The following is a 26,817-nucleotide window of genomic DNA, read 5'->3' as shown; positions in this document are numbered from 1 at the left end:
TCGATATTAAAAAGAACTATTGAGAATTTCAATTATAAAGTGTTTTTCTGAAATCGTAATAGATACAAACATTTTCTTTATTTGTACAGTCGTAAGGATTTGTGGTGTCAAGTTTACAAGTTAGAAAACATGGACTTTGTAACTTATTTTTTGAAAAATCGATTTTAACATTAGAAAAATTATTCTATAGACACGCTTTTACCGAGGTGGAACACTTTTCTATTATTAACTCTATCGCTAACTATTTTTTAGCGCAACGATACGTATTTGCGAATGCAGAAAACAACATCATAAGCTGCGAAAATTTACAACTTATAGCTAAAAACAGGATCGGCGTGTTGTGTTGTCAAATCTGTGAGATTGAAGAAGGGGACTTTGAATGCAAGACAGAAAATAAAGTAGTTTGTCAAGGCATGTAACAGACAGCCTGTTAAACATGCCCAACGGAAACCTATTTTTCATATTGATATTTACAAAACAACATAAAAAAAGTCACAGAAACGAAACGAGAAACACCTCGAAATTGATTATTATTAATTGTTATGTTATATATGTTACTCTTTTTTTTGCACCGAGTAAATAATTGCATTTTTTGAGTTACTCATGAATCAATTGTTAGAAATATGCAAAGTCAAAAACCAGTTTTTTTTTAATATCCAGTATTAGTCATATAGAATAATGCAAAATTGTGTTTAGTAGCAATAAAATATAAGTATATCGATTGTACATTTAATTCTATATAATTAAAATCACTTTTAATTATTGCTTTTAATTCCACACTTTTTTGTTGCTGTTTTTAAGTGATTTGTTTGAGCAAATTAATAATTTAATTGTGACCTTTAAACGACTCTTTGGTTTCGTTAACTTCGAAGTTCCGCACGAGTGGGAGTGAAAAGAATAGTTGAAATATCTGCGTCTATTATAAATCATTAAAGCACAATGAATAATAATAATACAATGCCGTGTGTGTGATTTATGCGTTTCTGCTATCGAATTAAAACCGAATAACTTTTCATGAAAATAACCATCGCAATGATGGTTTGTTCATCAATTTTGCGTTATCCGTCCTAATTGAGTGTAAATGAAATAAACACTTTATTAATTGACGTTAATTAAAGGCGAACCAAATAGTCTGATCTAAACGAATCAATCAATCAATCAATAGATGTATAAGAAACAATACTGAAAATCATGTCGTTTCAGTTATTCCGTTTCACATATAAGATTATCTTTTCGAGCTGGTTTTAATTAGTGTTTCTGCTCAAACATTGAATCCATTTACACCAACTGTATTATTGTGTCCTCTTTAATTAATGCCCGCATCTGTGTGCGCACATGAAAATAATAAACAACAAAAAAAAAGACATGCAGACGTTTCATAAACCAAATACATCCGTCTCTATCTGTACATGTAGTTATTATAACACATTGAATTTATTCAAATGTGTATGCTTTCAATCATTCGCACAGCGTGAGAGGATCAAAACAATGCCGAAAACTGTCCTTCGGCGTCGAATAAATTTCCTAATTTTGTTTATAAACAAGTTACGAGAGCGACGTTTAACCTTTGACTTATTATGGGCCGCAAATCGTATTACAATTGTTTATTTTACGCCAAGCTGTTGAATTTTTTTTTCTGTTGCGAGAGGAGTCCTCAGGTGGGTGTGGAATCGTTCTGTTTTCGTTTAGCAGTAGATTTCAAAACAGAAAATCAACAAGTGGGCAGCTGACAAAGTAATGGTGAACTGCAAGTGGAATCTCTGCTTATTTCCGAGCCTTCTCCGCGAATGCGAAGGTAATTACGGAAATGATAGTAATATTTGCATTTAAATTAAATTCCAACGAAAGCAAAAGGTCTTCTCGTTGAGATTACAAGAAAAGAAGCAATCCCACTGCAACGAGCGAAAAAAATGAACAACAAGGAGTTGGGTTTGATTGATTGCAGTGGATATGTGTGCGTTATATAACTGGTCCGGGCCTTGGGAAGTTTCTCAACATTATATATTTAAAGACCGAGACGGAAGGGGCGAGCGAGAGAGGAGTATGTGCAGACAAAGTGAGAGAAGGATAAAGAGAGATTCATACATTAACCAAAACCATTTTTTTATGGGTCACACATGGTCCATTTCCTACAGCTGTAATTTAAACCGCGAAACCTTGAGCTATCTCTCAAGCCTTTTCCTGTCTTAAATAACTAAATCGCACCCATTGTTCTTGCACAACTCCTATACCCAATCGGCGTATTTCCCTTTTTAACCATAAACACGCGAATTCCTTCTCTTCGTTTTTTTCTCTATCTCTTCTTTTTATTTCGTTTATCTGCTCTGCGGTTTACCATAATATCTAAACAAAGAACTTCGCCTCAGCCATGGGCGTGTAAACGTGAATTGATGGGAAGCGACATTTTGATTGAAGACTCGCACGAAATCTTTGATGTGCTACCGAGAATAGATGTGGACCACCGAAAAGCTCGCAGCAACAAAACAAAAATATTACACGACAGCACATCCAGACGAATTATATGTAAAACCCATTACTGAAAACAACTGCAGAAGTAATTAATCAAACAGTTTATTGTATTCACCAAGCTTTTACGAAAACATCTAGGTAATGGATATGAAATCCTCTAAGGCCACGACAACAATGTTAGGATAATTACGAATTTGAAGCATAATTACAGATTAAATCTTCGAGCGAACAAAAAAAAAATAACAAACCGACATAGAACTGCTTCAAGGATCATTTAAGCATTTTATTGTTATTATGTTTCATTGCAGATATGCGAGGCGGTTGTGTAAATTATCTAAAATCCATTTCAAATGTATAATTATGCTGCATTCCGGCTTTTCAATATTTCCTTTCCATTTGTGATTGATTTTTTTTTTGCACTCATAGGATTTCGTGCGCATCGGCCAAACTGGTTATTGTTTTCTCTAGAATTGTGTGCTTTTTTTTTGTTTTCGTCTCGACGCGTTTATTAATCATAAATTTACAAATTCATTAATCGACAATAAAATTCCAGACGCCTTAAATTTCTGTTGCAATTGCTTAACGTAGCCAGAGAAAAATTAGGTAATATTTCAGTAAAAAGGAAACTTGAACGGAAAGGTTTGTTTTTAAATACTTTAATTAATTTTATTTTTAAAACTTACATCCTGAGCTCAAGTTTTTTTTTCCTGATGACATATTTATTAGTTGAGGATATACGGAAATAACTTCATAATTGACTAATTGTCAATAGCTAAAAATATAATATATATGAAAATCTGATTGAAATTATAATTATTCTTATATAACTATAAAATTACATAAACAAAATTAAAGGCAAAAAATGTATGAGCAAAAAAGCAACGGTTCTATAACAGTGATTAACTGTCACTGGCACCGTAAAATTGAGTAATAAAAATAGTATTGACTTGCAATGAAAAATTGGTTCAATACTGTAGATCCGTGCAAATAAATACTATATATCACGTGCGTAGATGCAATAAAGATAATTTAAGTCTAAAACTAAACTAGAATCCATAAAAAAAGCAATAAAACACGAAATGGTTGGAAAGGATTCGGATGAATAGCCAAAGGTAGAACACTTTATTTGTTTTTTCTTTTATTAAGATTAGTAAATAATTATTAAGAGTTCTGAGCAATCTTCCAAATTAATTATCTTGGTACTTTGGGCAATGGAAATATCTAGGTTGAAATGCTCGTGAAGAAATCGTTTTGAAATTCACGATTCGCATTTCGTTATATCGTTGTTGTGCGTGTTTTGGAAGGTCAAAAACCTATCCATATACAATTTCCGTTATTTCTATGGAATTGTTAATAAAAAATAAATAGAAGTTTAATGCATATTTCATTTGATTCAGTGACGTCGACGTTATTTATTACATAACGATTATGTCAAATTTGACCTACGCGAAAGTTTGCGGATTGTTCGAAGCATTGAAATGATATCCGAGCAGATAGATAACATCAGAAATATGCGATAGCATTTAATGAGACATAATTGGGGTAATATACAGATTCATGTCCGAGATAGAGTTTACTAGATTGTTTTAGAATTTTGAACTCTGCCCTGACCGCTTTCAGTCCGTTTCGTTACACTACTTATTATTAATAACGTGTCTTTTTCCTCACTCTCCTGTCCAATTGACGCTGCAAGAAATTAACAGTAAACTCCGGCTATCCGCTTCTCGCACCCACGTACACTTTTTTGTATATTTTTATTTATTTTTTTTAATTTTTACGCTCGTTATGTGTGTATCCCAATAAAGAGAAAGATAAATGGTGAATAGATTTAAATACGGACGGCCATTTGATTTCTAGTATCTATAAATTATGCAGAGTGTGGACATAATGGATGTATTTATTAGGTTTATACGGTGATCACTAATTGGCACTAAGATTTAATTATTATTTTGAATAGCAGCCGGTGATAAGCTCGGATCGTGATAGTGTGCAATTCATCATATACTCTCTCAGTGAAACCCTGACACAGTTTCCTCTTCAACGAGGAAATAAAAAATGGACATAAATTATCTCTTATGTAAATACTTATACATTATTAACGAGGCAGCAGTTTTATTATTTACGATATTCGATCAGGATTAGATATTAATATTTTATAATTCTTCAATCTCTTTTGCTAATTTATAATCAATTTATTTGACTTAACCAAAATTTAAAAAAAAAAGAATTAATTTTATGAATATTATCATAGAAAGAAGTACGTCAGGTATTATATTTCACATCTATTAAATACTTGTAGAAAGAGGAAACTAATCTCAATTAATTGTATATTTTCAGTCATCAGTATTAGTCACCAAGATTCTAGAAAATATGCTTAACTTTTGTAAGCTGTCAAATAATAATCATTCATTAAATGCATAGATAAATTTTGCTAGCTTTATTTTAGATGTTTTCACATTTAATTATTTATTCATTTATAAACATTGTTTACGCAACTTGATAACTTGATGAAGTACTTGTAACATATGCATCAATTATATAATTTCTTGCCGTTTGTATTGAATAAAATACGTGCACATCCGTTTATTTGATATTTATTGACTTCAGTCTTTCATCTTATAAACAGTGTGTAGTCTTCTTTATATATATATGATTGAAAGACTGAAGTGTTTAAATTAAATTTTAATTGAAATACCAGGAACGATCTTGACCACTATAAATGTTAAGCTCACTGCGACTTTCATTATTTTATTGAATCTCTAATTATAATAATTACCAGTTGTCATTGTTAAGACAATTTATATCCTTCGACCGATGACTGTTCCATTAGTTTATTTCGCATCTCCGATCCCCGACAGACATTGCGGCGCAGATAATTCGCGTTTTAACTCGTCGAAAAAAAAATATGTAAAAGAAAAAATCAATTGATCATAGTTTAGTAAAAGTTGCGTAATGGTATTCAGGTGCATTTTACGTGTGATATTTATGTGTTAAAAAAAATTGTGCAAGATTCATTACATTATTGTAAAAGTAAAATAAAAATGTTGATATTTTTTAAATTAATCCTCAATTCATCAATATTAGTATTTAGTTGGTACGTGTGGTTATTAGTAAAACACATTGCTTAAGTCTCATAAGATGAAGAAAGTCAATTATTTAATATTATCATAATTAGTGTTATACTTTAGATTATTCACAGTTTAATGATAATCATTTCTATATAGACATACTTTTATCTACCTTTAATTGCTTGTTGAATATACACGATTGCATAAATTTATAGGATAGTTGAAACATGCTACAGTTTCCAGTAAAATCACTTTTGAACATGAATAATGAAATATTCGTGTCAATGACATGTTTCCAAGTAAACGTTTACACAAATAGTATGATTCTAAACTACCCACGCATTTTTTGAATTTGAATAAACAAGCCTCAGATTGAAAATTGTGTATTTATTTATATTTACATATAATTACTAGATTTATAGTAAACTAATTCCGAAGTAGAATTTATTTCGAATGACCTTTAAAGTGTTTCCAAAGGAAGTAATTCTATGTTGAAGAAACATTGAACCTACGCAAAATCTATCAGTTAATCAATAATATATAGGTAAATAATTTATAGGTAAAAATACATATATTTTATAAATGTTTACGAAAGTTAAACAACGTGTATCGTAAAGATTACTTGGATTGGTGAACCAAGTACTAATATATTTGATATTGGTACTTGCATAATGCTTGTTGGGTTTATTTTTGTACCCATTTCTTATCTATTTACACATTTACAAAGAAAAAAATAACAAAACAATTTAAAATTTGAATTGAATCAAAATATTTGAATTTAATCAAATGTGTTAATTTTTAGAAAAATATAATTGTTATATAAAATATCTATAATATATACAAATTAAAGCAATTCTAAATCAATTTTATAAAAAGATCTTTCGAAAAATTGAGATTGAATATTTTGATTATTGCTGATATTTCGTTATACATATGATATTTCGACTTCCAAAAGGTTGTTCGTAAGTCGAATTTGTTCGTAAGTTGGGAGAATTTTAAGAATTTTGTTCGTAAGTCCTGGAGTTCGTAAGTTGGGGGATACCTTTATATACAGTTATTAGTTATTAGATTGATGAATGATGAATGAAGATAGGAAAATATTGTTAATCTTGGTTAAAAATTAAAAATGATTTTATCACAAACTTATTTATAGTTATATATATTATTAGATTGACATACATTTTTCACGTGGAAAAGTAGGCAGAACAGATGTTTAATTATATTGTGATTAATTAAAATAGAATAGCGTGGAGAGAGAAACAAAGAGAGAGACAAAAAAAACAGGAGAAACAAGAATAAAAAAGGAAGCGGCGGGGCCTATATTTGGGCGCGCCGTCGACTAATCTGTATTCCTTTGTCGGCGCAGGATCGATTTCCTAGCCTAATATCATCCTGCGCGCCATAATTCGATCGATTAATTCGAATGTATTGCGTATTCCGAGAGAGGCAGACCGATGATGAATGTTTGGGATTAGCGAAACGAGTGGACAGCGCCTTTTCGCTGTTCGCACGTCGAGGCGTCGCGACGTCTAGGAATAGAATACTTTTATTTATGCAACGACTTCGGGGTGGCCCCAAAATTGCACAACCGGAAATAGACCACACGCATCAAAAAAAAATATATTTAACAAAAATAAGAGTTCTTAGCAAAGCAGTAAAATGAAAATGATCGTCGATGATAAAAATAAGAAATTGGGTGAGATTTTTTTGTTACCAAGTCGTTAGTCAAAACAGCTCGAAAATAAATCGCCGGACAACGGTTTTCCTCCACATAAATCGCAATCCGCCTCTTAATCAAGAATGATTGCACGAACTAAATATTAATAAATCTCCGATACGAGAACTCTTTTCCGCGCTAGAAAGAACTAAAACGCGAACTAATTTAGTGAAGATTGATGCGACGCGGTGCCGAGCCTCAGCTGTTCCTCGCGAAAATGCAGCTGAGTAATTGCCTGTTTTAATATTTCCCAATGAATTATCGTGCACGCAGTTGAATAATATTTTGTGGGTGGCTTTGCAAACAACAATAACAAATTCGAAACTGGTCGCAACAGTTTTTTTTTTCTTCAATGATTTCGCGTGGGCCGCGCTCCTTTTTATGCACGATATTATCTCCGCCATTACTTTTCTTATACAAGCACATATTATTCGATGCAAAAAGGTAAACAAAAAATAAATATATAAAAGAATGTTGTTATTCAATATTTCAATTGTTATATAAACAACTCATTTAATTCAACGTACTTACAATTTTTTTGTACAATAATTATTTGCAACATTGCAGTTTACGATTTTGTTTTTCGCGATGCGTGGAATCATTTCAAAAGTTACAACCTTATTTTGCTTTCTCAATATCGATTCCATCTACAAATAAACAACTGATCTAGCTATTTTTAAATTTAGCTAGATTCTCCTAATAAAAAGATCAATGATCAATCAACGATTTTTGTTGTTTCATTATTGTTATAGAATGAAAATGTTTATTTTTTTACGTCACTGTTGCAATAAAGATTATTATTATTTTAGTTTGTAATATTTAATTTAACACGTTCGTTCCATTCAAATTTCTCTGAAATTTGATACATTTTAAAAGGAAACGAAAAAAACTACAACACTTTACGCTAGTATTGTAAGTGCGTCTTTTTTCAAATAAAATTTGTAGTTTCGTATATATTATTGGTATTCTATGTATAAAATGAAGTAAACAAATAATTAATTATTTTTTTGAATCTATTATATCTTCAAAATCATACAAATTTGTTCAGAAAATTGATTTTTTTAACCAAATTGATACTATGAAGAAATTATTTTGAAATAAATATACTGACCGAATTCAAGTACATCTTAACGAGCAAAATAAATTGTAAGAAAATTGACTCGCAAAATGGAACGCATTATCGTACATTACAATAGTTTATTACGAGTAAAAATCCAGACATTTTGGAACGGATTATGCTCGTTAAGCGAGGTTTCACTGTATATTTATTTAATTTGTACCGGTAGAATTTTACAATAACAACATCGAAATCTGTTTAACATTACATACGTATGTAAATATACATTAAATGTAGGTCCAGTCATAATATTATTGTGCACATTATTTATAACAGTAACAACAGTTTTAATTTCAAACCCTTTTTAATACCCATTTAAATGTTAACATAAATTTATTATTCGCTTTTCTCAATTTGATAGAAAATCAAAATATAGATTTTAAACGAAAGATAATATAAATTGGCCTATTGTGTTTATGTCCGGTGTGGAATATGTCTCTCACAACAATATTACTTTTCAATGCTTATAACTAGTTGAATAACCAATGTTTGTTGCGATTGCACTGCCCAACCGCTCACATTGTTCTGTCTATCAGTTCAAGGTACTTGCCTAACATAGGTGTTAGTCGAAGCCTATAAGAATCCGGGTCACCTATTAAGCGTATTTTACTACTAATAGTAAAATATGAAATTTGTTTATCGCTTTTTTAAAATTGTCTTTACTGCATTAACAATTATTCAGAGCGAAATTGCATATGATAAGTGCTAGAAATAGCGCTTCGAAAAGGAGCACGCATACATTTTTTTTTTAATAGATTTGTTTTCAAATAATTCGATAATCTGTCTCGAAAAGAAAAAAACAGAAAAATTGCACCTAGTTCGATGATAACCTCTAGCTTTCATGTGAGCGGCGTCTGCGATATGAAAAAAAAATAATAATAAACAAATATTTGTGTCTCCGAACGATAATTATATGTATTTTTTTCTTCTTGTTGCAGGTTAGTAGAGATTATCGTTAATTGCTTAACAAATTTGGTAAGTTGCGAAGGCTTTCAGCGTTTAGTCCAATATTAAATTACAGTTGAGGAGATGAGGAAAGAGAGGACAAAAAAAACCGTAGTTAGTTGAAGTGAGTTTGCTGGAAAGACAATTAATCAACGTCGGCGCGAGTGTCGCAAACAATTTTTATTGGTAATTAATTACTAAATAGTTAGTGTGTGTGAACCCACGCAGAGAGGAGGAAGGGAACCTCGAAAATCCATCGAGAGAAGAGGCTGCACCATCTCCGATTCGCTCAAATTAAACAAAATTACACAACTAATTTAAAAGCGCTGTAAATTAATTGACTCCGGCATTCCGCGCTGATAAAGCCGTGAAGATATATATCCACTTTTATTTCACGCTCCTTGCGCAATTACTGCCGGTATTACCAACTGTTTTATACAAAAATTGCGTCCGCACAGGAAACCAACGAACAAAATAACATAAAAAAAGCATACACCCACTCGATTTAAATTGATTATGTTAATTTTTTAAATTTTGAAATAACCAAATGTAATATCTATGATTGCAATTGAAACACGACTACATATGAAACGTTGGTCTAAAATGTTTTCACATTGGGATCAGCGATGATTCTGTATATTTTTATTACATTTCGATTCCTCATATTTTGGCAGTCGGCTGCAGCTTTCACTCGCATAAATTGCGGTTAGAAAATGAATTGTGGTGCGTTTTTTTTTGCTCGTTGTCGTTTCACTGTTTGTGAGTCGTTGGCCCTAATTATACATTTTAAAGGCTTGGTTTGTCCTCCTTCCGAAAACCGAGTGTTTGACTCTCGTCGACTGCGATCATATCTAATTCTTATTTGGTTTAGTGGAAAACGTGCATTAAAACGTAATAAATCAAAGAAGAAAAGAAAAGAGTAGAAATTATGTATATAAATACCAGTTGCTATAAATTTTCCAAAACGAGCTACGGCTTATGCATACGAGAGTGTTTATTATTTTTATGCTTTATGAAATATATTCGAATATGGTATTCTGCATGGTACTTGTCTCTCGTGAAGCAATAGTTAACACCATATCTGGCTCATTGCGTACATTAGTATCCAATATATTGAGTAAAATAAATACATTGTAATAGAGCTTAATCTAGAAATTTAATATATTTTGATCTAAATCTAATTGTAGTCATTTTGTTGTTGATATTTATACTCTATTTTATTTCTAAGTAATTACCTATTATTCTTGAATACTTCTATAATTTAACATACATTTCTGATTACTAAGCCTAAGTAAAGGATAATAATAGTGAAAATAACATGCTTTTTTCATTACCTAATACATGTTTCTAATGCATTCAGGAAATACAACAAATACATCAAAAATATGTGATGGAAAAGAATGTGATTATATTTTCAAATATTGTACCAAAAAACAGAAATATGATAAATAAAATTAGTGATGAAACGAATTATAATGAAAGTAAAATGTTCACATTTCTATTGCCCCTGGGAAAACAAATTACCAATTACGAACGTTCATTTTGTTTGAATAAATTAAAATTCATTAACACAATTTTATAGATTACACTGAGACATATGCACATTAGTCGTATTTATTACTTTAAGATCGAAAACTAATGAATATTCAATACTATATTTCCATTGGCATTCGAGTAACGTGTAAATAAATATGCAATTCTTAATTTTATAAATATTATCCGAATGCTATTTTTATCCATTTGTACATCGATTTTTCATGTATAAATTTAATAATTTTGCTTAAATATAGTTAAAATGATCAAAATTCTATATTTGTTGTATTTGATATTTTATTTATCGTTTTTATAAATTATTAATTTTACAATTCCATCAAGTAATTATCCTATTTTTTTTAGTTTATTCATAATGCACACTTTCTTTTCTATCTAAAATATTTTATTCGTTAATTTTGAAAGTTTTCTGTGGTAAGAAAATCATTTTAGATGTTTTTGAGATTTAAACACATATATTTCACAAAAATATATTAATTATTTAAAAATAAATTTTAAATAATTTTAACTAATAAATGTATACTAAAATATAATTACATGTGTTCTTAAGAAAATATAACGATGTTTAATATTACGATTTTGGAAGCAAAGTATAAAAGAAACTAAATATTCTCACTGGAATTTCGTTAAAGCGATCGTAAAACGCTTTCATTTTTAGAGTGAACTGTAATAAATCTTTGAACGGAATTTTAACTGTTAACGCAGCGCACAACGAATAATGCATCCCAATTTCTTTAACTTACAAAAGTGTAAAATAGTAAGTCACTAGTTTTACTTCTAAAGTACAAATAATTTACATAGATTTTTTTTAATCATTTCTACAAAACTAAAAATAACAACAACTTTTGGGCAATATTCGACTTTATTCATTAACATAGTCTCCTTCAAGTATGACACATTAATTAACATTTCAATACCTTTCTTGTAGAACGATTTATCTTTGTCCTCAAAGTACGGCTTTCACGCTTTACAGTCCACTGAGCTGACGACCGATTTGACTCTTGAGTGTTAGTGGTGGATCTAGGTTTCATCCATTGTTACATAACGTATGAAAAAATCTTGAACAGCTTCAACAGCGCTCGGAATCATGAACTCGTTGTTGTTTTTGGTCCACTTTGAGCTTGAACGCGGTACCCATTTAGAACAAAGCTTTCTCATGATCAAATGTTCATGCAAAATGGTGAATACACTGCCTTCTGATATCTTCAGAGTGTCAATTATCTCACACAATATCAATTTACAATAGGCCAAAACCATTTGGTGGTCTTTTTTATGTTTTCTGCAACAATTGCCGAATTTGGGCGACCGAGCGTTCACCATCATTTGTGTCTGTCTGCACGACCGCGTTTAAAATCAGCAAACCACGTCTCTACAATTTGTCTCGATTATACTGTTTTATCAAGACACGAAATTCAGGTTTTTTATTATTTTGAAAATGACAAAAGTAGCGTTACACAATTGTAGCGAATTTTCCTACGAACTTATTGAGTGAGGTGTTATGTATTCATTTATTGAAGTATTGAAATAACTATATTAATTTTTATAATTATTACCAAACATTTTGAATAAAGTGAATGAGGTTTGAGAACAAAGTTTATATATAGATTCAGGTAATACGAGACAAAAAAATATTATTTTGGATTTATGAGGTGTATTCATCAAAAAAAGCTAAACAAATTATTTATATACTCGACATCCACCGTGATAAATATAAACGTCTACATTGTGTAATAAATATTGTCTGCCTATAAACCTTTAATAACCCAAATATATTTATTTTCAATGTAGCATCATTTCACAAGGTTATTTTTGTAATGGCATCAATAGATATTTATTACTAAAATGTTATATTTAAGGTATTTGTGTTTCAATTTATCTTTATTTATTTATCAGAAAATAAGTTATTTTTAAATTTATTTGCAATTTATGTTATTTGGACTTACCCTAAAACATTAAAAACAGATTCATTCCTTTGAAATATTTAAGTCGCTTATTAAAGTATGTTTATATGTAAAATAATTCTATTTACATAGTTTTTCCTATATTTGTTTTCATTTGTTTCTATGTTAACAAGATTTTGTATAGTTCTCTAAACTTAACTTCAAGTTGTCTCCTTTTTTTTATAAATTTCTATATTTTAAGTGTTTTTTTAGATATTACTGATAATAAATTAGATACAGAAACCGTGTAATACAAGGGTTGCCGTAATACCGTGTTATTAGAGGTTCCATGTATCGTGTTATCGCCTGTACATTTGTAGAATTAAAAGTAATGATGTACTGTTTAATTATTAACTTTCAAAGTGTCATCTTCGTAATGATGGTAATCAGTCGAATATGGCTGTCCATTATTTAATGGACATGATACAGACTGGCCATTAATTATTTGAGCAGTGAGCAATATTTAAATGAATTTGAATGAATGCAAATGCGGCCCCCACGGTTCTCGCGCGTTTTCTCAATGGAAACGAATGGCGGAGAAGTGAATACACCGAACGCATTCCAATAAATTAACGATTAACTCAATTTGCATGCTGCATGTATATACATACAGTAGGATACACTTGATACGTATATGCGCCATCGTCTTAGTTGCAAAAAGCAAAACGAAATCCTGGACAGAACACGATCGATCGAATCATCAGAAGTCATTTATCAATGCAGTCTTCATTCACAAACAACGTATCACTTCTATACATGAATGCATTCCGTATTCAATATCAAAGTTCCGCTTCATCCGCGACTCCAATAAGTAATTGATAACAGGGAATATTATCTAAATTGGTAATACATGTATTAATGAATGTTGATAGTCAAATCGAAATTGTGTGCGAACATTAAATTAATTTCTATTCAATTTTTAAATTAAAAATAACTGATTACTTCTTAAATCGTCAATTTCCTGCTTACTACATAATTTACAAAACGAATACAATTACTTTAATTATTATTAAATGATGATTATATTAAATTTAATTTCAGATAATTTAATCAGTATTATTATTAAACCACTTCAAATTGAAATATCTTCTTTTGTATATTCAATCATCAATTTGCATTTTACTTAAAAAAAATTGTGTAACATTAACTTATTTCTCCTATAAAATATGTATTTTCTCGGAATAATTGCAAAGATTATATTTTTTTACTGTTTTAAATCAATCGAGATAGAAAAAATACTTTATTTGAGTATCATTTTGTAAGGATATCCTTAGCAAAATTGTTTTTGTTTTTGGAGATTTTGGCGAATGAACTTTGATAAACCATTGTAAATTGATAACAAACCTTCATTCTATGACTGGATGCCCATGATATGAAACTGATGAGTTTAATTTAGATCAATTAGCAGTACTTGCTTTATCTGTATACATTTTTATAGTAATCCCAATTTTACTTAAAAAAAATATAAGAATGTTTTAAATATCTTCCCATTCTTTATTAACGCTAAACTAGTACGAAAATTGTCTTTGCATGATGATTTACTTTTGTTTTTTCAATTTTTTTTTTACTATAGTCAAATTTCATTTTGTTTCCTACTTAATTTTCAAAACAGTATATCTAAAATGCAATTGTAATCATTTTTCTGGTTAATGGATCTACGTACTTCCACGATTTTGACTATTTAGACATAGACTGTTTCATTGACAGTTACAAAACTAATCAATATGTCTTGTTAATGAACGTGGAACCCAATCAGCAGTGAACTTTCCCATGTCCAAATATTCATGTAAAATTGATAGTCTTAATTATGTTTCGTATCTTTAAATGGCTATGGTTTCTCCAGCTGTTTAAATTAAATAAACTAGTTGTTACAGTAATCGTTTGATTGGATTGGATTCCTTTAAAAGTTCTTTAATTTAAGGATAATTATTAATTTAATAAATGAATAACAATTTGAACTTGACAAGCGATTTAAAGAATCTCCTCTATTTATTTGTCTTTTATATACAAAGAATGTTTCAATGAATTGAATAAACGTGAGGTGGGAAATCCGAATAAAAAATACATGTTTGTTTACGAGAAGCAAAACGTCTGTTGACGGATGTGCTTTGATGCTAACGTTCATGATTGATGAATAAAGGTGAAAAGGGAATGAGTCTGGTAAATAGTCGGCTGCTCGAAGGATAATCTAATTAGCAGGACGAGAGCTGTCGTTTAGGCCGAAATAGTTGTTGAATGCGCTTCAATATTCCGTTGTAAAAAAACCTGTCAATGTTTTAATTCTCACTTCACGTTTCGCCATTCCTATTGTTTATTTACAACGGACGTACTAATAAGCGGAGCCAACCAGTTTGAATGAAAAAAAAAAGTGTATGCATATTGTTTTTATTCTTCCGAGAAGAAATAAAAGTTATGAATGCGGAGGTTACGATGTTTCGTCTTTTCGTTGCAATTTTCGTTTTGCTACAAGAAACGAAAAGAAATAACGAACAAGTTGAGGAGTAGGTGCCGTAGGTGGTGGAATGTTTAGAAAAAAACCGTCGCCCGAAACGAAAATAAATATCGATTTGGAAATCTCGAAGGCAATAATTTTAACAGTTCTCCGTTCTCCGCTCGGTTTCTCATTATTGTGGGTGCGGTTTTAGCGATACCCAATGGATGCTACATGCCCACAAAGTAAACTCAACGTAAAAGAAAAGAGGAGACCCACCGTAAAAGCATTGCATAACACGCAGTGGAAATAAAAATCCTCCGTGCAGTTTCGTCTCTTGAAATAAAAGAGAAGCAATAAAAAAAATAAATAAACAACTAGCAGTTTTCCATCCTTGGATGCATTTTTATGGCACGGCAGGACTGGTAAAACGTATATAATTTATCGATTAATATATAAATAATGGCCGGGTAATTCGCAATTAAATGGGTTTTATGCTCATCGTTGGATTAAGAGGTCAAGGATTTTTCGTCGTTGCGGCTCGTAGTCCGTCCAAGCACACGATGTTTCGGCAGATGAGGCCCACTTTAGGCTGTTACAATAAAAAAAATAAAAATAAAATACATCTCGTTCGTATCCAAGTTTCGAGCAAGGAGTCGGTCCTTTCGAGACTCCGGATTTTTGCAATTGGCCAATTCAATGGGACATTAAATTTATAAACCGTTTAAAAGCTATTACCGACTTTCTACGGTTTCATTTCGGAAACCTGTAATTATTCAAATTTATAGCTTCGAGTTGTTGTTTGGTCGAACACAAAAGGATATTCTATTAAATGAATAATTGTTTTCATTAGCTCCATGTGCGGTAATTACATTTACGAATAAAAACGCTCGCGCACAAACGGACCATTAAAATTCCGTTTGTTTAGCTTAATTATTGGTTTTCTAAATATTAGCATATTTAACAATTCATATTTCATATCCACCGATATTTACTCTTAGGATGATGGCACAAGGAGAAGAAAAAAAAATCAATACGAAAAAATATGTATATCTAGAATACTAATTGCGTGTATTCAAATACAATGTAAATTTTTCGAAGAGAACAATAACAATAGAATATTAAAATAATCTACGAACTGATAACCTTCAATCTGGCATGTTAATAAGCTTCGTTAATAGAATAGAAAAATCTATTAGATTTTTACCCGAGCAGCATGCTTTTGTGCAAAAATGTTCGTTTTAGCTTTGGGAATTTAGAACAATGAAACGCGTTTCGGTGCTTAAAATAGGAATTTGCAACTCTTCCAAGTAAGTGCTATTTATGAATGAAACGGCACTCTGTAAATGCGTAATCCATGTAATGCTTTAATGAGTGAAATTTATACTTCCTGTGTGTCTCCTCCTACTTCTTCTTTCTGTCCATTAAGATTTCGTTGGTCGCGCTTAGCGTCTTATGCAAAGAAGAGATAAGTTGACCGATTATCGGCATGTGAAATTCCTGCTTATTGATTTTGTAACTGAAGCGACAAGTACAAGGCTACGTACGGGTGAGATAAATGTCTTCGGAATAAATTACATGAATCGTGCGACAAAAGCGACACGCGATCAGATAGGAAAGAGGGAACTTATAAATCTGGAGATAATTGCATTCACATAATGCCGTGTAATTACGTGAGAAACATTTCGAAAGAGGTTGGATCGGGTTCAGCCGGAATCTTGAGAAGGCTTTGTTTGCTTGCGATTAGATAACATTTTGGATTAATTAGATTGTATAAAAAAAAGAATCATTGTGCAATTATATTTTTTTTTATAAATTGATATATATTTTTGATAATTAGATAATTAAGCTGCAACATAATGTCTAATTTACTAGAAATTCGGAATTCATTTTAATATAGTTTTTCTTTAGACAATAAAATATCAAGTGTTTAATATAAGATAGATAATTAATATTTGGATTAATTGAATTAACCTGATAATCATTTTCATATAGTAATAAAATATACAAAGTTGTATATTTCAAGAAAAAAAACTTATTTTTTATTGAATAAGTTCGATTTATGCTTATATAATGAAGAAATTTTGTGTTTAATCTTATTTATATTAATTAAGTTAATATCTTAAAGAGAATATACTAAAGACTTGAAGAATATGTGCACTACATTTGACATTAATACGTCAACAGGCGCCATGTCTGGCTGATTCTCAGAAAAGTTAAGACTTATTTAAACGTTTATTGCTTAGTTTAGTGATTGTTGATGAAACATAACTCCTTTTAAGATGACATTGTTTGAACTAAAAAAAATATTTATGCATGTTGCAATAGGCAATATCTCCTAAAAAATGTATAATAATTATTTCACTTCACTTATTTACTTCATATTTTCTTTCGTTTTAGAAATTTTCCTGTATATTTGTTTATTATTAATGTGTAAAATATGTTTATTAGTATATACAATAACAATTCAGTCAATAAATTATTGCTATTATGAAAATAAACAATTTCTAAAATAAATATTACGGAAAGACTAAGGTCAATAGCTTTGTTTATATATATAAATGATTATTAATACTATAAGTTTTATTTTCAAACATCAATACTAAGTAATAATTGAGTTTATTTTACATTTTGAAAATGCATTTATCGATAAAAGCAATAATTTTACATTTTCAGCTACCAATAAACAAATAGCACACAATTATTCATAAGCCAATTATGTACAACTTCCATTTGAGAATCGAATACGACGCAAATAAAACTTCGTTTCTAAGCACGCAAATTTTCTCTGTTCCACACACACACAATTCTAATGTTCTCAGCTCGGCGTATTCAGTCGACCGTCAACTTGAATGTTCCCATATTAACATTCTCGTTCGGACATTCTTGTTTACGTCCCCTTTAAATGTTAATAACATTGAATGTTCTCTAGTCCTTTTTTTTTCTTTCTTTCTTTCGAAGAATTAAAGTTTAATCGCGTCGAAGTGAAATGCAGCGAGAGAATAAGCAGGTCAAGCGCAAGTAGAACATATGGGGGGAAAAAGAAGAGTGTTTTCGATTCAGGTTCCAGACGAGACTCGTAATAAATTAAAATAATAAAGTGAAACAGCGCAAAGAAGAAGAAAAACAAGAGCAGAAACAAAACAAATAAATAAGTGTATAAACGTATTTCGCAATTAATGTTTTTGCTAATTAAATGTTTCGTTAAAATATAGATTGAATTTTCTAGTAGAATAATGTAGCTCGCTTTATTTAGAGCATTACATTTGTCTTCTAATAAAGTGCACATTTTATTACCCATTAGCTTGTAAATAAATGTTATCTATGCATGCGAATTCAAAACCAGCTGTAGGTAATTCAATTATTAATATATGTGTATAATAAACTGATAATTTTGCTAAGCAAATTGAAACAACTCTTATCAATTAAAATACAATATTTCAGCTGTTATTTAAATAAGATTCACATTTATACCTAGATAAGTATGTTGTAAATATAAAAATTCATTTTTTGTGTGTCAAAAGAAATTTATTTTATATCTTCATGGAAATAAATAAGTTTAATAGATACATGAACAACAAATGTACATACAATAGTGATATTTGTGCAGTGCATTTTTAGAGTCGATAATATTTTGATTCTACATTTTCTCTTAGAAAGCTCACGAAGGTACTAAAATATTAATTACTTTGCAAGTTTCGAATATAATGCTAAACAAGTTTATTTTTGCATTTTACACTTTACAACAATACCACAAACATATTAACGAAATGAAATGAGTGGTAAAAATGATGTAATTTTCAAAAGTAGCAAAAATAGAATCTTCAAATAATTATCGCAAACGTAAGTTTAGGAAGCATAAATCAAAATTTTAGGATATTTAGCAAAATTTTAGATAAAACGTTAGACATTTTCATGTGTAGAATTTAAGGTAGGTTGAAATTTTTTGTATTGTAGGTGTTTTTATAACTTACTTATTAAAATATAGCACTTTCACGAAGGTTTAATATTCCAATACTACATATAGAAGTTAATAAGGAAATTGATTGAAAAAACAAAGTTATAAAAGTAGGTAATACAATAAAAACAAATACATCTTCAAATAATTATCCCAAACGTAAGTTTAGGAAGCATAAATCATAATTTGCTTAGGATATTTAGCAAAATTTTAGATAAAACGTTAGACATTTTCATGTGTAGAATTTAAAGTAGGTTGAAATTTATTGTATTGTAGGTGTTTTTATAACTTACTTATTTATTAAAATATAGCACTTTCACAAAGATTTAATATTCCAATACTACATATAGAATTAATAAGGAAATTGACTGAAAAAAACAAAGTTATAAAAGTAGGGTTTAAAATTTTCTTTCAATTAAATAAAGTAACGAACAATTCGTAGGATTTATTTATATACAACTATAAAATTGATTATAATGTTTTATTTTGACTATTTTTTCTCTTGGTTACATAATTATTTTAGTTTTGTGGTTTTAAGACATATTACTTTAGCAGAGAGTACAGAGTTGGCAATCTGTTATTTCAAAGAATATTTCTAGAATTTTAAATGTCTGTGATAATAAAAATTTCTGAAAAAAAAAACAACTATTTAAACGAAACATTTGTTCCAGATTTTATCCTGGTTATAAATAAATCAAATAGAAAAGAATCTAGGGCAAACCAATATTATTCCCTTTAGATATTTACGTGCAAGTGAATGGCAAACTTATTGTTATTTACGCGCTGTTTCTCTTTATATAAAATAGGTTAAAGATTACAAACATCGCGAATAGATGCTATCAATAATTATTGTATAACCAGAATGTTTTTTGTATGGTAATTGCATTGTACAATTTATAAAAAAAATAATATAAAATAGCGAATCCCAGGCATTCGTTGATCGAATCGATTTTTATTAATGCCAAGTAAGTTTAATGGAAAGAAGAAGAAAAAAAAGAGCTCGGTATAAAACAAGAATTTTATAGCATTTACAATCTAATCATTTTCAACGGTCGCGCATATTTGCATATTCAAATTGTTATTTTTTATTGTATTTGCTTATTTCTTTCCAACGAAAACACGCGCTCTTTGTATCTCATGGCTAACCGGATGTGCGGCCATTAAAGCGATGGCCGGAATTCGAATTTCATTTTATATATTCCGCCCGGGTTTATGCTATATATATTAAGTGTATTTAGATAGGTGGTATACACTTATGTAAGATTTTTATTTTATAAAAAAAACTAATTTAAAACTTTTTTTTATTGTTGTTTGCGACGATTTTATATATCGCACCATAACGTCCGTTCGCCATCCTCGTGTGTGTGACCTAAAACACGTTTCCAGAGCGCGACGATAAAATAAAGTCATTATGGAACGCCCAAGCAACAATTGATACATTCTGGGGAAGCCTACACACATACACATGTGCTCCATTTTATATGATCTTTCCTTCGCGAAATGAACGGTTATAAATACGCCCATATTGAATTAATAATAAGGGTGGACGTATCGAACGACGGACGTTATTAACATTGTGGGCTTTGTTAAATTTGTCATCTGCATGCAAATTGCAATGCATTTCCAAGGCCCGATTTATACGCGCATCCTTCTAACCCGGATGGAGGAGATAGCATAGTTTATTGATTGGACCGATTGAAATACAATCGACAATTATAGGTTTCCAGGTAATAATATAGCAGCAGGAGGATTTCGTTCTGACATCTTCGATTTATTTCAGTTCCATTTATTTATTTTCATTTGTCGACTCGGCACACACGCGAATCCCACCAATAAAAACTATAAATAAAATTGCGCTCCGTTCCAGATGATACAGTTTGCAAAATGCAGGACGCAATTAAATTCGAAACGACGGGAGACGTCCCGGTTGTCAATAAAACCCGAAAATAGGTCCCGCTTCTTCCGCCTTTTCCGATCACTAAACGACAATCTACAACTTGTTATATTTTAATTATTTTTAGTTAACTTCAAAATTTATGTACTTATTGTTATTTTTTTTTCGTCGTCAAGCCCAACCCTTACTGTATTCATTTTTTTTGTAATTACAATGTTTACGAGGATGTGACAAAAAAGCAGTGAAAGTTCGCATGTCGCCGGGAAAATTAACATTGCTGAAACGTTGCGTGCACAAGTATAATAAAACCGCGCGAATTAATTATCGCTATAATCAAGGATTCCTTTTTTTTTTCTCTCTTTATGCTGAATTTATATTTGGGTGGCGCCCTTTAAACTTAACTACTGGCCTATTTTAAGCATTAATCTCCATGGAACCCAACTCAATCTAAATTAATTACATTAAGTACACCTGAAGATTGATTAATTACGTGTCACTAACATCGCAAATTTATCAAAGCTAATTCAAATTCATTCCACAAAATAAACAATAAATCAAAATGACACTAGTATTTTCTATATTGCATATCAATGCAAATGATGTAACTTTCGGCATGTATTATACATAGTTTCAAAAGAATATAAAAGGCCAAGAACATTAACAATTTTTGAAGGAATGAACGACTACAATATTTGAGCATATATGAGTTGTCTACTGGTGTTGAATCAATGTAGTTATATAAATTTTGTCAAAATATTTAGTTCATGTTTGGATTTGTAAACAAAGAGATATTATTAGTATTATTTTAGTTGGTCCAAAAACGACTGAAGTCTTTTTACCAATATAAAAACTTATTTTTATTATTATTTTCCAGCCAATGGAGATGCTGTAATACTTGAGATATTATCAATTGTTTACAGTGAGTTTGTGCTGATGTGGAATGCACCAGCCATTTAGCTCATGGTCGGCATTACTGAATGGGCATACTAAAATATAGTAGAGATATAAAATACCTTACCCAGATTGCAATTTACTATTGTCGGAATAAATATAAATATTAAATATGAATAAAAGTCCTTACTCAATAGAATTGCTTTTAATCCATAATTTGAATATTTCTGTTTCTAATCCATTAAGCAAGATGATGGTTGTATCATTTCAGTTTTATTAGCAGGAATAAGGACTTTCTTCAATATTTTATTATTAATATAAAGTTTAGCACGTCTGTAATGTTCGCAGCGGATGGTATCATTAGTAGTAGACTATGGTGGCCATTTGCAGGATCATTTTTATTTACGCTTCGTACATAATAATGTAATGTCTCTATATGCCACAAAGATACAACCTGTATTTACGGTTATTGTTTAAAAATATATAAACAAAATGTACGTTATTTCGTAACCCACGCTCTTGTTGCCGATTTAAGTAAACTAACGCTGCTACTACCATAAAGTCCAAGTTTTATTGCTTATTTAGATTTCACAGCGCTCTCATAAATATTTTTAATAAGTTATCTAAAACATATTTGGGAAATAACTATTTGCAAATTTACGAAACTTTCGATATTTATGAATTTATATCGTATCAAATTTCATTAAGTAATCAATTTTAATGAAATTTTGTCTTTTTTCAAAAAGCAATAATCAATATATACAATTTCTTTGGTATATCGCCTACAGTAGATTATAATTAAATGTGTTAATAGATCTGCACTTCAACAGTACCATTATATAATAAATTAAAAATAGGCACCCATTGACAACGTTAAGTTTTTCAGTGATGCGTTTTTTCTTTCGTTTCATAAAATGTATTTTGGCAGCATTTCAGATATACGGTAAATGGGCCAGAAAAATAAATTACGAAACTAATACAAAAAAAAGTATCATTTGTACGTTGTAGGCATGGTTAATAAAATTTTAATTAATAAAATGTATGTTTATAGAGATAATTTCATTATATAATGAAATTAGTAAACATGTTATGGCAATAGACAATCATAAGGCCTTAAAAACATATATTGTGCAGTCATTAAAGTGGAATACTTATTTAATAATAAAACTGGAACTATTAATTGGTTTTGCGCTAGCAAATTTCCTTTTATAGAAATTTGTTTTTCACATTTTACATTTTTTATTTTCAAACAACGTGTGGTAAATACAGCTGTAAGCTTTTCGTATATATTCATATCGCCTTGATGTATTACAGATTTATTTAACCATTAAAAAAATCGTTAAAACGCATTTACTGCTTTTTAATAAATCCGAGGCGTCAATTGTTATGAAATTTATGGTAATTGAGCGAAACCTTCGTTATTTAGTTTCGAATAAATCATCGCGATGTCCCGCTGCTAACTTAAAACTTATTTTGAAACATCGAATATATTTATTCACGCTTGTTCATTTCTTTTATTTCAGTGAGGATACGAACAAGTACAGAGGATTTGGACGACCACAATCGAAGGAAACGACAAGAAGTGTTTAGATAAGTGCGCAACAACTATTCAGAAAGGAACTAAACTGATCGAAAGGAAACTAGAGGAGAGAAAAAAAAAAGGAGAGGCACCAACAGTATAAACTCGTTTAAATCTTTAATAATTTAATAACTAACCAGCTTTAAAGTGCGCTGTTTTGTGATTTAGTTTTATCAAACGTGATATTATGTATAATTTAAATATAAACATGGCCACATCGGCGGGGAACCCAGTGAACAACCTCCTGGCAGTAGAGAACAATTGCACTACGCCACGGACTCCGGAGATATTGAACTCCCTGATAGCCATGACCACCAATCCTTTGGATAACTACAACTTCGGCGACGTGGCGCCCAAGAAGTTTCATCCGAACAACATGTCCAGCGATTCCAACAGCTCCAGCTGTAGTCAGGAATCCAGGACCCCCACAAATGTCTTCTCTAGTGTCCAACAGACCTGCTCCCAGCTCATCAAAGCCGGACTCAAACTCTCGATCGAGCAGAAACGAAAACTTCAAAGCGACAGCGAAGACCTGCTTGACCTCGACAAAGTCAAGCGCATCAAGAAAAACGAAAGCGAATCAGAAGAGGACAAATACCAAAATCCCAATGGGGTAAGTTTGCTGATGATGGTTGTGCACAAAATGTGCCAATTTTAATTCAATCTTTACACACGAATCAATTATATTTACTCTACAAAGATAATAAACTCTGAGGAGACTCGAAGTTTTCCACTTTTCCGAAATGATTAACGATGCCCGCCTTCTAAATTGAACTACAACCGCTAAATTCTCTGGTCTAATACCTTTAATACTAGAATAACAAATATTAATGCTACTCATTGTTTATTTTAGTTATCCTTTTGGCATGATCCGATCTAAATAGGTGTATCTTTACAACTCGCGTACAACACACAGGTTGTTGGCACATTACCAACAATTCTTACAAACGGCGACGCCATGGCCGGAAATGTTTTTCCTTTAATTTTAACTATTATTATGTTAACAAATCATAGACCGGTCTGCATTTCGTAAGACTTTGTTTACAATAATTACGAAATTATGTAGTTTGGCCCACTCTCCAAGAATATGTACAAAAACATAAAATAAAAGCGAAATGGATTCTCCGCCGGACACAAGTAACACGATATATTCACTCTAAAAGCACTTTTTTGTGTATTCTATATTTAATGGAGGTACACCCAGAGGTTAAACATATTTTATTAAATAACATCAAAATCATTTAACTTTTAATGTTAATTGATCTTCCCGCCAGAACATATCGAACTAATAAAATAGCAAGTTAAAATAACATTAATTTTGAATATTTATTCTTGTTCATTGAAATTTACGATCATAGTTTCGAGAATCCATGAATATCATGCATATATATTAAGTTCCAAACCAAATTTATTGTTGTTAACGCGACTTTTTATTCATTGCGAAAAAGTATGTTTTCAAATTTACGAAAAAAAACGTAGCGATACGAAGCAACATCGTTATATACTTAAATTCTTGATATTATTAATCTAATGTTTATATTATCCTTGAGTGAATCCCAAACTGAATAAATATTCACAAAATTAATTTTATTTATTTTATCTTCAAGTACATCCACTTAAGTATTTAATTATGAGCGAAAATAAAAAAAAACAAATTGTTATGATTAATTAGTTCGTACGAATGTGTTAGAAATGCCAAACGTATAAATTAATTATAAATTGAGTATTTGAGAATGTATATTTGACACGTTACTTGATGGTATCTCAATTGCAAGCGGGTTTTGAGCAAATTTTGTATTCAACTTAATATTTACATTTGGTGGAATGAAAGACTTCGAGTGTCTGTACGTTGGAGCGAGGCGAATAAATATTTAAAGAAAAGCGACATTAGGTCCTTCAAATTGAAAATAATAATAAAAAGAAGCGTTTTGAAGCATTCGCGCATTAAGCATTCATATATTGAGTTGGCATATTTTGCATATCACAATCCGATTGATATGTATGGAAAGTTTCGGTACATTGTCAGTGAGCGTTGGGATTGCGAACACGTCCGAATTTTTATTATATTTCGTGCACATATAAAGAACAATAGACATAAAAGGTACGGAAGAAGAAGAAGGTGCGTACAATACTATAGCACAATGCGTAAACAGTGTTATTAAGAATTTCATACTATTGTTGTTTCATGTAATAAACGGATTCCTCGTTGTTTTTACAGTTGACCGCCGAGGATGAGGAAAGGCGGAGGAGACGTCGAGAAAGGAACAAAATTGCGGCCACCAAATGCCGCATGAAGAAACGAGAAAGAACTGCGAATTTGGTGACCGAATCTGAAACGCTCGAGTCACAAAACATCGAGCTGAAATCACAAATTCAAGAATTGAAGAAAGAGAGCGCAAAGTTGGCTGATATGCTGAACTTGCACAAGACCAATTGCCAGAAGAACATCCGCCCGTCGCAGAACCGTCTTCTGGATGCCAACCATTCCTATTCGCTCCCATCCTCAACTGATAACAATTACAGGATTCCTGCGACGACGGCCGACTCCTACAATCGACCTTCGAGCATCGGCAACTATCACTTCTCGAAAAACACCATACAATACCCCAACAAGATCATTGTCGAAAGCGTGAATGACGATGCGACCTACCAAACGAATTTAACGAATTTGGACGATCCCTCGGATTCCTACGTTTATGATCAACAATGCCATAATTACTCTTCGAGCCAGCAGGGTTACGGAAACCATGGCATCGACGGCTGCATGGCCTAAATGTAATTTTCTTTGTTTTAATATTGTTACCAGATCTGATTCAGTATAGTCACTATCCATACAACAATCATCACAAAATTGTATATTTGCTAATGATTTGCATTTTTTTTTAAACAATTGCTTGGCATTAGTTCTTAGTTTAATTCAAAAAATATATTCCTTAACCCTGGGATACAATAATGTGGACATTGAAAGGCCACTCTTATATATTTATACGATTATTATTAGTTACATGCGTTCTGGGGTTAACTTAGGTTTTAAAATTTTGAAATCACCAAACAAGATGTTTTTGTATGGTTGGTGATTATATTAATTTTATATTGTTTATGTAAGTTTTAATACTTTTCGGTACATGTTTAGCATTCCAAAAAAAGTAATAAGTTGTATATTAAAGTAATAATTTTTTTATTTTTAAGTTACTGCCAAATTATTATTACTTATAAATATATATATAAAAAATCACAAAAAAAAAAGAGAATTAATT

At 30.6% G+C, this 26,817-nt stretch overlaps 1 protein-coding gene across 2 annotated transcripts in view; it reads left to right on the top strand.

Moving 5' to 3' along the window:
* Positions 1 to 26,610, top strand: part of LOC108558091 (activating transcription factor 3) — a 39,172-nt gene extending 12,562 nt beyond the window's left edge. The window contains exons 1-3 of one of the 2 annotated variants that reach the window (XM_017914897.1): positions 9,327 to 9,346; positions 23,505 to 24,173; positions 25,779 to 26,610. In XM_017914897.1, coding sequence (XP_017770386.1) covers positions 23,748 to 24,173; positions 25,779 to 26,333 — 981 coding nt within the window. In that variant the 5' untranslated portion in view covers positions 9,327 to 9,346; positions 23,505 to 23,747 and the 3' untranslated portion in view covers positions 26,334 to 26,610. Of the gene's footprint in view, positions 1 to 9,326; positions 9,347 to 23,504; positions 24,174 to 25,778 lie in introns of those variants that run through there. The other variant, XM_017914896.1, reaches the window with a different exon arrangement.
* Positions 26,611 to 26,817: the final 207 nt, after the last annotated feature.

Source organism: Nicrophorus vespilloides, unplaced genomic scaffold, assembly GCF_001412225.1.
Source record: "Nicrophorus vespilloides isolate i.1.1-1 unplaced genomic scaffold, Nicve_v1.0, whole genome shotgun sequence".
Classification (NCBI taxonomy): domain Eukaryota; kingdom Metazoa; phylum Arthropoda; class Insecta; order Coleoptera; family Silphidae; genus Nicrophorus; species Nicrophorus vespilloides.
Note: the sequence above shows the minus strand (reverse complement) of the source record. Positions and strands in the feature narration are given on the sequence as shown.